The 13,168-nt window shown below is 41.6% G+C and overlaps 1 protein-coding gene across 1 annotated transcript; it reads right to left on the reverse strand.

Annotated features, from left to right (window-relative positions):
• Window positions 1–3,084: 3,084 nt before the first annotated feature.
• On the reverse strand, window positions 3,085–5,310 carry LOC140550169 (achaete-scute homolog 4-like). The gene is made up of 2 exons (XM_072674007.1): window positions 5,256–5,310; window positions 3,085–3,614 (listed from the first exon to the last, which is right to left on the reverse strand). Exons 1-2 carry the CDS (start codon window positions 5,308–5,310, stop codon window positions 3,085–3,087), a joined length of 585 nt encoding a protein of 194 aa, XP_072530108.1.
• Between the last annotated feature and the right edge of the window lie 7,858 nt (window positions 5,311–13,168).

The raw sequence follows: 13,168 nt of genomic DNA on the forward strand, positions 1-13,168 counted from the left end.
AGGGCACTCATGTTGAGGTCTGGAGTGGCTTTGTGACTTTGATAAGAGACTGATTGGGAATTACTAGGCCTGAAAGCCTAACATGGTCTACATCAGTACTGCAGTTGCTACATTTACACCTTTTCTCTGTAAGATTTACTAGTTGGCATCTGGGTTCATATTGTTTGCATATATTGTACTAATTTCCAAAAGATCCAGTGTCCACATCCAGATCTAATATTTAAACAAAGATTCCCAATTAGTTTTTCAGCTTTTTTTTTTTAAATCTTCCCCCTAATCCCTAGGTAGAAGTGAGTGGAGATACTAGGGTTTAAAAGACTTCTATAGAAGCTGAAGTATCAACTGAAGCTTTTTACTCCAGTAAAAGTGTAAAAGTACTGGTTTCAGAACCACTTCAAGTAGAAAAGTAAAAGTAATGGAAGGAAAACAAAGACTGAAAGCTTAGGCAGGGGTCTATAGTGCTCTACCCCCCCCCCCCTCCCCAAAACCCCATTTCTCTAAAAGTCATAATGAGGAGAATGATCTATTAAAATGTTGATGTTAAAAATGTTGGGCTGCACTAGGCTCCTGTTTCAGCTGCAGATCTGCCCATTGAAAATGAAGCATTTCAGTAATATCAGCTCTATTAAAGGAGCGTCTCTGTGCTCTACTGAGCATCAACATGAGCTTCATGGAGGAAAATATGAGGAGTCGTTGTCTAGAAGTTTTGTAAAGCTGCAGAAAGTCAGACTTCAGAGGCGTGTGATCAATAAGCTTTATTGGAATGTAAATGTGGGGCTCAGTCGGGACGTTTCACTGCAGCTCTCTTGAGTCTCTGCCACGGACACAGTCTTCATACTAGACTACAGACGTCTGCTGTGAGCTCGCTGGAGAGTGACGGGACGTGTGCAGGTGTGATGGATCTCTTATAAACCAATAGGGAGTCAGAATGGTGTCTGTTTATACTTCTCATCCAATCAGGATCAGACTCACACTTTCCGGATGGAGAGATTTATCTGGAGAGGGTTGCTATTGATGACGAGCCTGAATGAAAACAAACGGAGTAAGGAGGCTGTTTTTAAAATGTAAGCAGTAGAAAGTTCAGATAATTGGGTGAAAATATAAGAAGAAGAAGTAAAAAGTCTGAAAAATAATAAAATAATTAATCCAGTAAAGTTTAGATAGAATTTCTACTTAAGTAAGATACCGAAGTATTTGACACCTCTGAGTTCTTGGTCCCCTTAATTGCCAGACCTGATCTGATAGACTTAACGTTGTGTGTTTTTCCATTTTTCACCAACAACCTCAGTAAATAATATATATAAAAAAGCTAATCCTGTCTTAATGGAACGTCGATGCCGGTAATAATTACACACGTCAGTAATAATTACCGGAGACAGCAGTGATTTAATCCTGTGTGAATAGAGCTTTGGGTAAGAGCTCATTAATTGAGTTCATGAGCAGCAGAACAAACAAAGCACCACAACCTTTTCCACCCTCATCGCAACAATTTCACCTTTATTCACCAGCCTTGAGTTTTTTTCAGGAATTCACTCAAGACCTTGTCTCCTGTCTGGGTTTTTGATTGGGGATTAAATGATCACGCAACCAAGTGAGCCTAAACTAATACAGCTCTAATGTCTTCCCAAGCTGCAGCGTTAAAAGATCTTGCCCTGCTTAGGTCCTGTTTAATGACACAGGAATCTATTTATGAAATGTTTTACAATTTATCGTAATAAGTGACACAGGAGACATGATACATATAACACTTTCTTTTATTTTATTGCAGTCCCAGTTGCACTCACATGCTGCAGAAAAATAAATTGCATGTTAGGAAATTGTTTTTTTGAATTGTGTGGACATCACATTTGTCTTGCTTATGCCAAAAAGGCTGATTTTGCACCCTCAGAGGTCCAGTCTAACAGTATAAATATGAAACACTTTATCAGAAACTCCTTGCAGGTCCACTTTGCTGTTTTGAACAGCCACTGAATGGACACTACCTGACCACAGAAACATCCGCAATCTATTCAGCCTACTTGCTGTGTTGGCAAAATAACATGATTTTAATGAAATGTAGTAAACATGGTCTCTATGGCATAAAACACAATATTTGCCCCTGTGACTTAAAGATTCAAGGTTCGCAGGTTCGAAAGCCATCAGCAGCCTGAGCCAGAGAGAGCACAACTGGCCTTGCTCTTTCTGGGTGGGTAAATCGGGGCTCCCTTTCTTTCCCCTCATCGCTTCCGTGTGATGATAGCCGGCATGGGTGTCTGCTATCCTTTGCATCAGAGCTGGGTATCCGGTGAGGTTTCATCGGCAGCTTTTCGAAAAGAGGTGGTGGCTGGTTGCGCATGTGCCAGAAGAGGCATCGGTCAGTCCTCAGCGTTCCAGTATCGGGGAATCAGCGATCTAATATTGGGAGGGAAATTAGTACAACTACTGCTGTCTTTCATTACATAAAAAAATACATAATTCTAATCATAAGTGTGGGCTCTGCAAAAGTTTGGACACATTAGTCATGGCCAAGGATCAGATATTACAGGGCATTTTCACAACTGTCTGTATGGACACCGATGTTCTTGTGGCAGCTTTGGCGATTTCTGGCCTTTCTAGGTGATGTGCCGAATTCTGCCTATCGACCAGAATTCTACTTTCTTCGAGTGCATTATTAATAAATAAGGGTTACTCTACAGTGACAGTAGATACAGGAATCGCTAGCACAATCTGTTGTGCCCATACTGCTACACGCCGGGGAATCCGCCTCAACTTTGTAGGATAGATTCTACAAAATATCAGCAAATACTGGATGCAAATGTCAAACAATCTGAAAAAGGCTAAATCTGAAAGGTGGATGGCTTCTACAACCGGACAATGAGCTAAAACACCTCCAGATCCACTACATCCTATTTTGGAACAGCCTAAACAGTCCTAAACTGACCCAAACATCATAGACTTTCAACAAGCTGACCCAAGGATGCTGCCCCCTTCTGCCCCTGTTAGCACGCTCAGTCCCTGTGGTTAACAGTGCATAAGCCCGACTCATTATAGAGCATACTACTATCATTACTAGGCCACTTCCACCCTCTACACGGCATTGTCCGTTCAGTAGCACGCTTCCCCATGGTCACTCAGGCTGTGTTTGGACTCCCCATCACTGCTGCAGTCTGAAAGCTGTGGGCTGACCACAGTCCCTCTCTCGCTCCCAGATGAAATCTTCGCAATGGCTTCAGGCAAACGGAGCTCCAGCAGGTTCTGCAGGTGTTTGATGTAGCTGATGGCGGCTCGTAGCGTCTCCACCTTGCTGAGTCTTTTATCCTCGAACTCTTGGGGCAGGTGCTCTCGGAGTCTGGCATATCCCTCGTTCACACACCTCACCCTCTGCCTCTCGCGTTCATTGCGCTTGCGAATGAAGGCCGGCTCGAAGGAGTAGTCGTACATGGCCAGGTGGCCGGGGAAGGGCAGGTAGGTGAAGCGTCCGTTGTACCTGTGGCTGTAGGCTGGCTCTAGGTACGTCTGCTCGAAGTGGAGAGGTAGGTTTAAAGTGTCTCTGAACGGGGAGCACTGGTGGTCCATCGCTAAGCTGAATGCTAAAGGGCGCGTGTAGGAGCCTGGCGAGTGGTCAGCAGCCATTTCTCTGGAATACACGTGCAGAGAGACATTGGACTCGATGAAATTAAGACGGAAAGGGAAATTTCACTGATTTTTTATAATTAATACATAACTCAATGGTTGAGATGTAAATAATTGTGTGTGTTTGGTGTGTAATGGTTCAATGTAGAGAAAATTAGCAGTGTCGGCAATGAGTCAGTGATAGTAAATGCAACCAGGGGTCATGCGATCTCTACAAGAGAACTTTATTTGCTACCAAAATGACCAGGGAGACCTGCATCCTTTCTGAGTTTTATATTTACAGTCATGTGAAGAAGGTAAAATGGTGGTTAATCAAAAAAAAAAAGACCTATATACCTAAAACTATAATAAAAAAATATTTAATAATAAAAAACATGTTACCATTTTATGTAATAATGTTGTGGCGTGAAGTTTTTAGAGGCATTAAACATGAAAAGTTGAGAATCATTGAGAATCAAACATTTTAGAATAATATTTTATATTATATATATTTTTATGTTTTAATATTTACCACATTTACCACCATTTGGACACACCTGCTTGAATGTGTGATGATTATTATCTTAAAGCATTTGATCCAAATGCTAGGGTGATTTATTTATTTATTTATTAATTTACATAAGAGGACATTGGGGGCACATGGGTATCCACCTTAGTTAGGATATCGTGGCCGGGTGGGTTTAGGTATGCCTAATGTGTAAGTCGACCTGATGTGGTCATCTATGCTATTAAGGCTGTTTACTGGTCTTTTTGGCCAGTGGTCTGCTACCCATGTGTCCCCAGTCCAAACTTTTGCCTGCTACTGTATTTATTACTGCATATACTGCATATACTATTTCTGTATCCCTAACACTGTTTACCACAGTGCTCACAATCCCACAGCAATGTTAACAGGTTTACTAAGTGCTAAGTATAAGTGCTACCCACTTATGCCTACCTCTGGGTATGGCTATAGTTTTATTTGTACTTATATCCTTAGTTTTGAATTATGTCTGAAGTCTTTAAATGATGTTGTATTGTTTTACTTTGGGTTTAATAGCTTGTGTGTTAGGGGAGCTTTCTGCCAGCTTACTGTGCGTAACAGTCTTATAAGAACTTATAATGAGTATATATACCATGGACATTTCAATGTATGAATGTCCCGACATGCTGAGCAAAAGATGAATAGACCTTGACTTGCCTTTTTACTTTCATTTTATTTTACTATTTAAATATAATTCCATACACAAATATACAATCTACCAATGCAACTATAATTACAATATTTAATTATTATAATATTTTATTTAGTATATATAATAAACACATATTAAATTTCACTGCAAATCATGTCGTATCTTTTCCCATAACAAAGCTGTTCAAGAAATCCTGTTCAATCTATAAAATGTCAATAAAAATGAAACATCTCTTGTAGTCATAAATGTAAATGTGCTGAAATTTGAGCAACACTTAAAATTACAGCATGTTTTTGTCACCATCAGTGATGCCTATGAGGCCCAGCTCACTCAGCAGGTTTACAGTATTTACCTATGAGTAATTTTAGGTACTTGCTGTATAATAAGCTTAACGTTAATAACTGCAGTCTAAGGAATAATCCTTTTCAACCCCAGACAAACAAAATATATGAAGATGCGTTTCCTTACTTGGCAGATCGCTGTTATCCAGGCCCGGTGTATTCCTGCAGTTGACGTAAATCATAGATAGCACTTGATCCGGAGGCTCTTTTCTGCAGTGTGCAGCTTAAGTCAACAAGTCCTTCCTCTCTCTCCAGTAATTCTTACATGTCTGGAGGCTATGTAGCAGTGGGTGTGATCTGATGTATAAAAAAGAGACACAACCTTCTGTGGACAACCCCCTTCCCCCTATCTTCTAAGTGAGGATGAAATGATAAGGTGTGATACCTGCACAACTGAGGGAGGGGATCAGCTCAGCACCCTCCCCCTTCCACTTTTCTCCATTCTCCATTCTCACATGGCTAAAGAGGTACAGTGAGTGGAGGCTTCTGGCCGAGTCTTCACAAACAAACAAGCAGATTCATATTCATATTCATAGAATGAGTTCATAGAGTGAGCTGTTAATATCTTTGGCCTAAATTGCATGGTTCTAGTCAACCTTCAGCTGGTATAGAACCTTTAGATTCATGCAAGAAACAGTTGTTTCACTAGAGAGCCAATTGTGGACCTTCTTACTGTGACTCAGGCTCTGTTGTCAGTAGATAACTGTGCTTCCAGTGGAGCCATCTGCAGGCAGAAGAAGATCTGAACACAGTAGAATCACTATCAATCCCCATAGGAACGATACTGCCCCCTGCTGACAGGTTCAGGGCACTCAGCATCACTCAGTCCTACTGGTGAGCCACCAACAGGCCAAACGCCCAAAGCCTGGCAAGACTGTACCTTCTGAAATGAAGCAATTTAAGGAGGAAGTCCATACTTTATCCAGAACTGCTGCAGAATTCAGAGGCTGAGGTGTAAAACGAAGTCAGTCAGAGTGGTTTGCTGTGTAATGGTTCATTGTAAAGAAATGTAATGACTCAGAACCAGGGGTCAATCTTTCCCAGGTAATGTCAATGATGGGAAAATAGTGGCAAATCTAAAAGATGAGCTTTTCCTATTTAACAACATGTGCCTGATCAGACTGTAACTGTACAGTGAACTGTCCAGGATCCGGACTGGGAACCTCTGGGGTGCACTGCTGGCCTATGGTTGTTTATACTGTGTTTTAACTGGTCTTATATTTATAATAATTATAATAACTACTCATATCTTATAAACATCATCTCCATACTGTATTAAGAAAAAAGTATGGGTCAGTATCCTAAATGTGATATTTTAAATAATTGCTTTGATGTTAATGATGTGTCAATGACAATACTTTTTTATATATATTCTTTTTTCCACTGCTGTCCAATTAAAAAACATGTATTTCCATTTTGGTCCATTTTTAGTTTTAACTTTAAACATTTGACTCTAGTTTTTACTCTTTTACACTGAGTAAATATCTCTGGATGAATGGGCCAATAGAAATGCTCCAAACTTACTTGGAATAAAATTATTTTACACTGATTTCCAGTAAAAGTTAAGAAGGTTTTTGCTTCACCTGTAAAATTATTTAATATTTAATTGCTTTGATGTTAATATTGTGTCGATGATTTACTTTTAGGACATTTTATTTATTTATTAATTTATTTTACTTTTTAATAAGAGATAAACAGCTTTATTTTCTGGAATCCTGTATGTTTTAATAAGCATTATGTCATTGGTGTCCCCTAGACATGTTACCTCTAGACTGACATAAAAAAAGAAAGCTCTAGAAACCATGAGCTCGTACCATGAGCTGTTAAATATCAGTACATACACTATATGGACAAAAGTACTGGGACACCTGCTTGTTCATAGCTTCTTCCAAAATTGCTTCTGTTGGAGTAACTGTCTCTACTGTCCAGGGAAGAATCGGAAAGAATTTTGGAGGATTTGATTGCATTCAGTAATTTCGAGCGGTCAGTGACGTCAGAATGTTGGATGATCACCACCCTACCTCATCCCCCAACTCCCCAGCTCATCCCAGAGGTATTGGATGGAGAGCACTGTTCTTCCACTACTCCACAGCTCAATGCTGCTGGGGAGGTGTTATAACCCTCTTGCCCACGCCTGGCATTAGGCAGCATGGTGCCAACTGGATCATGCTTCTGATCTGCTCCTATTCTCCTATTCTATTGGCAATCCTTTATAGAGACTGAGTTTATTTATTAGAAGGGGTGTCCACAAACATTTGGCCATATGATTTCCAAATACGTACCAGCAACCACACTAACACACTCACCACCACCACCAGGTCAGTCAGTGTCACTGCAGTCCTGAGAATGAATGACCCACCACCCCAATACTACCTACCTGCTGTGTCGTGGTCAGTCAGTCCTGTGGTGGTCCTGAGCCTTGAAGAACAAACAGGGTGAAAGGAGGCTGATACAGATGGATACAGTCTGGAGTTAGAGAACTTCACAGTGCAGAGCCATAGTATATTGTATATGTTATTCATATGGATGTATTTGGTCATATTTCAGCAACTCTGATCCCATCAAACCGATGCAGAAGCTGTTTTACCGAGTACACTCACGCTCGTTGCTGGCGGATCTCCTAACCTTTGGCGAGCCCTGTGTGATTAAAAAGACTTTCTCTGAGAGAGTGTGGAGGAAAAGAGCAATTTTCTCTCTCTGCCTGGACTTTTGCTTGCTTAGCTCCTGAACGACCTCACTCCTGAACTCTCCCTACTCAGCACTAGCATTGCCAAAGAGATTTAAAGACTCAATAAGAGGACCTGCGATGTCCTTCCACTTTATGTAGAGGATGAAAGCATAAATGTCCCGCAGTCTTTGTATTGATCTACATTAGTGTTCTGGCCTCCACAAACCACAGACCTGCACTTTTCAGCTCTTGCCCGGGGGTTATGTAGTATAACCTTACTGGAGACTACATTGTTTAGCTTCTCAATGACCTGAAGACCCTGCGCTTTCAGCTGAGCCCATAGGTTTGCTCGGAAATGTTGGGGCATTTGGAAAACAAGTCGAACTGGCCTCTAAAACAGCTGACTGGTTTTTGCCTCGGGACAATCTCACAATCTCACAGTATTGATGCTTTTATATGATGTACCATACGACCCAATATATACTTTTAGATACTTCTGACATTTCAAACGTTTGTCCAACGTTCTCAAATCAAGGCTATTAATCGAAGTTGACCAAGCTTTGCTTCAGTAAAAGCCTTTACTCTTCTAAGAAGGCTTTACCCTGGATGTTGTAACATCGCTCTCATTGAGTTTCTAAACGTATTCGGCCCCAAGAGCGTAAGTGAGGTCAGGTAACCAATGTGATCCACTGACGGCCACTTCGGCTCATCTCAAAGGCACTCAATGCAGCTCAATCACTTCCCACAGCTCCAACGGCCAATTCTGAGGGGCTTTACAAGCATGGTGACTTGTGGAACTGCTCCAGAGCATCTTGTTCTATAGACCATTCTCAAACGTCTGCATTCATTAAAGCAGAAGCATGAATAGTACTGGAGCTCAGTGGTTAAAGCCCCCGCTATAATATGGATGACAGGGTTGTGGGTTCGATACCCGGGCTTAGCAAGCTGCCACTGTTAGGGCCTTGAGCAAGGCCCACATGGCTGCCCACTGCTCTGGGCATGTGTGTTCACTGTCACTCTGTGTGATGGATGGGTTAACGATGTCCAACGGGAATATACTAACGGTGAATATGATTGCCTTGTCTTGGCTTCCATAAGAACGACACTGGCTGAGGCTATTGGGTGGGTGGGTCTTAAGAGAAGGTGTTCACCTGGAATCTTCCCTAGCCAACTGATTTTGGAGTGACGGGCACTCTGAAACCTTGTCTGAATGCTAGCCACGCCTACGGCCCAATCTTATCTATATAATAATATGATCTTATCTGCAGCCTCCCTCCACACACACACACAGTAAAGTATAGGAAATGGGCAGGTTTGCACTTACTGTCCATACTTTTGAACATATCATTGCTGTTATTAAATAATTGTCTTTTCAAAACAGTAACTTTACAGGAGAAGGAAAAAATGTCTTAGCTTTCAATGAAAGTCAATGTAAAAATATTTTACTCCAAGTCATTTAGGAGCATTTCTATTGGTCCGTTTATCATGAAATTCTGGGACAATATAAAGAACAGCTGTCAGATTCACGTAATGTCAAGAATGAAAAATGGAAAAATTTAATATACAATACTATGTAATTACTGTATCAGAGATCTGAGGCCTGATATGATGACAGCATTTTAAACCAGTTGTGGATCTTCTTACTATGACCTATGCTCTCTTTTCAGTAGACAACTGTGCTTCCAGTGGAGCCAGAAGTATTTTAGCACTGCAGAAGTACACTGACCCCCATAAGAACGACACTGCCTCCTGCTGTCAGGTACATGGCAGGACATGGAACATCACAACCATCACTTAGTCCTGTTCTTGGATGTCTAAAGGTTTGTGGACACCCCTAAAAATGAATACATTCAGCTACTTTAAGCTGCACCCATTGCTAACACAAACAGCTTGTCTATCCCTGTAAAGAAGTAATTCCAATACAATAAGACTGTTGGCAACATGCTGCCTAATGCCAGGCGTGGGCTAGAGGGGTATAAAGCAGTGGAAGAACTGTGTTCTCTGGAATGATGGTGGTGGTGCTCCATCCAATACTTCTGAGATTAGCTGGGGAGTTGGAGATGAGGTAAGCTAGTGATCATCATCCATCATCCTGACATCACTATCGCTCATGTCACTGAATGCAATCAAATCCTCACAGCAATGCTCCTCCAAAATCTAGTAGAAAGCTTTACTTCTTCCCTGGACGGTAGAGACAGTTACTCCAACAAAAGCAGGATCCGCTCTTTTGTTAATACCGTTGATTTCGGAAGAAGCTATGAATGAGCAGGTGTCCCAATACTTTTTTTTTTTTACCATGAGGTTAAAATGAGCCAAATGCTTAGGATCTTGCAAGTGGTCAGCAGGCATTTCTCTGGATAAAACATGCAGAGAGACTTGATGTTGATGTTGATGTGTTTCCTTATATATCCAATATACAGTAAAATGACTGCATCAGAGATCTGAGGTTTTCTTATGACAGTGACAGGAGATTTAGTTTTAACACAGCTGCATTGTTAAAAGGCCTTTCCTAGTCTCCTTTTTTTCACATCTCATCTTTTATTCCCAACAGCATGGACGTATGGACATCAGCACAGTGCTCAACCTGCACAGCTGGACGCTCAACAGCAAAACACTCGGATAAACTGCCAGACTTCAGCATTTGACGGGAAGGCCTACATCAACACATGAGCAGTATATGGCTTTTTGATGTGGATTCACCATGCATGACACTTTGCTGACTGAGCTTGCTGACTGGGTCTGATGGCACTGCTGACAGAGCTTGAAAGCCTCATCTGTAATATAATATTTACAGACAGTTCCGCTGAATTCGCCCTCCCTCATAGCAGGACTCGACCATCTTAGATGGCTAAAGCTAAAGTAGTAGCTGCCTGGTTTCATATAGAGGCTTAATTCCAGCTGTCTTTAGACTATATGTCCAAAATTACACCCCTTTCTAATCGGTGAGTTCATCTACCCCATATGGACAAAAGTATTGGGACACCTCCTCATTCATTGATACTTCCGAAATCAAGATTGATCCTGCTTTTGTTGGAGTAACTGTCTCTACTGTCCAGGGAAGAAGTAAAGCTTTCTACTAGATTTTGGAGGAGCATTGCTGTGAGGATTTGATTGCATTCAGAGACTACAGAAACTCTATACTGGATGAAGCACCACCATCCATCATTCTTCATCATTTCTTCCACTGCTCCACAGCTCAATGATGCTGGAGGCTTTATACCCCTCTAGCCCACACCTGGCATTAGGCACGGTGCCAATAATGAATTATTTCACGTTGAGTTCTGACTGTCCAGTGCAGCACCGTTAGCATGAGCTAGCACCGGACCTTTCTAACGCTCTTGTGGCTGAAAGCAATCAAATCTCAATAGCAATGTTCTAACATCTAGGGTAAGTCTTCCCAAAAGAGTAGAGGCTGTTACTGCAGCACAGGGACACTTCCTAACTTCCTATGGTCTCTCTTGATTTTAGAAGAAACCCTTGTGACATGCACCAATCAGCCATAACATTAGTACCACCTGCCTAATATTGAGTAGGCCCCCCTTGTGCTGCCACACCAGATCTGAGTGATCATGGACTCCACAAGACCTCTGAAGGCGTCCTGCTGTGGTATCTGTGGCACCAAGATCAACATGTTGTGAGGTGGGCGGGGCCTCCATGAGCATCAATGAGCCCTTAGGTGCCCATGACCCTGTTGCTGGTTTGCTGGTTGTCCTTCCCTGGAGAACCTTTGGTAGATACTGACCACTGCACACCAGAATGATGTTTTGGAGATCACAGAAAATCACAGTTTGGTTCCTGTGTCACCTCGTATGTAGAGCCACCACTAGTCAGATGCTGCAGTAGATGGAGATAATCTAATGTTATGGCTGATTGTATCTTCAGAGCATATCTTCAGAAACAGTGTGTGGATCTCCAGCCTTCTGTGGGGTTGTTACTGTCTTAATACCCCCAAAATGAGGGTTTATCAGCTTGGCGATGGTTTTGACACGGAGCATTAGAAAAGGAATAGCTCTCTGCTAGCTTGGGTATTGTCTGCCTTGGCGAATGCGAACAATCAATGGCTAATTGAGTTCTAGTGAACTTTTTATATTGTGTTTGTTCTTTGTTCAGTAAGAAGTGATGTTTCAGCTTATTAGTAGTCAATGGTCTGACTAAGCCAGCTGAATAATTGGATAGGCTCTTAAGAATAGCAATAATAGCCTTTGCTTTATTTTATAGGATTATGAGGATTAAGGAGAGTGTAAATAAGGAGAGGAGACGGCATCCTTGACGGGACTTGATCAACATACATCAGGTAAACATGGACTCATGCTGTGAATTCATTCAACTTAACCTGGAGAGGAGGTGAGTAAATGGAGAGTATGGAGAGGGCCTTGCTAGGCCGTTGCTTAATGGTTGCTATGGTATTCCAGGTGGTTTCTATGGGTTGCTGTGGTATTCCAGGTGGCGGCTAGCAAGGTGGTTGCTTAAGTGTTGCTAGGTGGTTGATATGGTATCCCAGGTGGCTGCTAAGATGTAGCTGAGTGATTGCTAGATAGGTTTTATATAGTGTTAATATGTAGTCGTTAAAGTTTTTGGTGGTTGATAGGACATTGCTTAGTGGTTGATATGGTGGTGCTAGGTGATTGATATGGTATCCTAGGTGCTTGCTATGATGTTGCTGAGTGGTTGCAATGTCATTATCCTTTTCAGGTGACATTGTAACATTGCAACACTATAACAAACCCATTTAGGAACCACATAGCATGCCATAGTATTCCAGGTGGTTTCTATGGTCTTGCTATCTGGTTGCTGTGGTATTGCGATGTGCTTGCTAGATGAGTTTGTTATAGTGTTGCAATGTAATTGTTATCATTTTCAGGTGGTTGCTAGGGCATTGCTTTGCGGTTGCAATGGTATGGTATTTCAGGTGGTTGCTATGATGTTGGTGAGTGGTTAATAGATGGGTTCGCTAAAGTGTTGCAAGGTGATTGTTACAGTTTCCAGGTGGTTGCTAGGGTATTGTTTAGCAGTTGCAATGGTGGTACTAGATGGTTGATATGGTATCCCAAGTGCTTGCTATGTTGTTGGTGAGTGGTTGCTAGATTAGTTTGTTACAGTGTTGCAAAGTAATTGTTATAATTCTCAGGTGGTTGCTAAGGCATTGCTTAGTGGTTGCAATGGTGGTGCTAGGTGGTTGATATAGTATTCCAGGTGGTTGCTATGTGGTTAATAGATGAGTTGGTTATAGTGTTGAAATGTAAATATTATAATTCTCAGGTGGTATTGATTAGTGGTAGCTATAGTGGTGCTAGGTGGTTAATAGGATATCCCAAGTGCTTTCTGTAATGTTGGTGAGTGGTTACTAGATGGGTTTGCTATATTGTTGCAAG

Source organism: Salminus brasiliensis, chromosome 2, assembly GCF_030463535.1.
Source record: "Salminus brasiliensis chromosome 2, fSalBra1.hap2, whole genome shotgun sequence".
Lineage (NCBI taxonomy): Eukaryota > Metazoa > Chordata > Actinopteri > Characiformes > Bryconidae > Salminus > Salminus brasiliensis.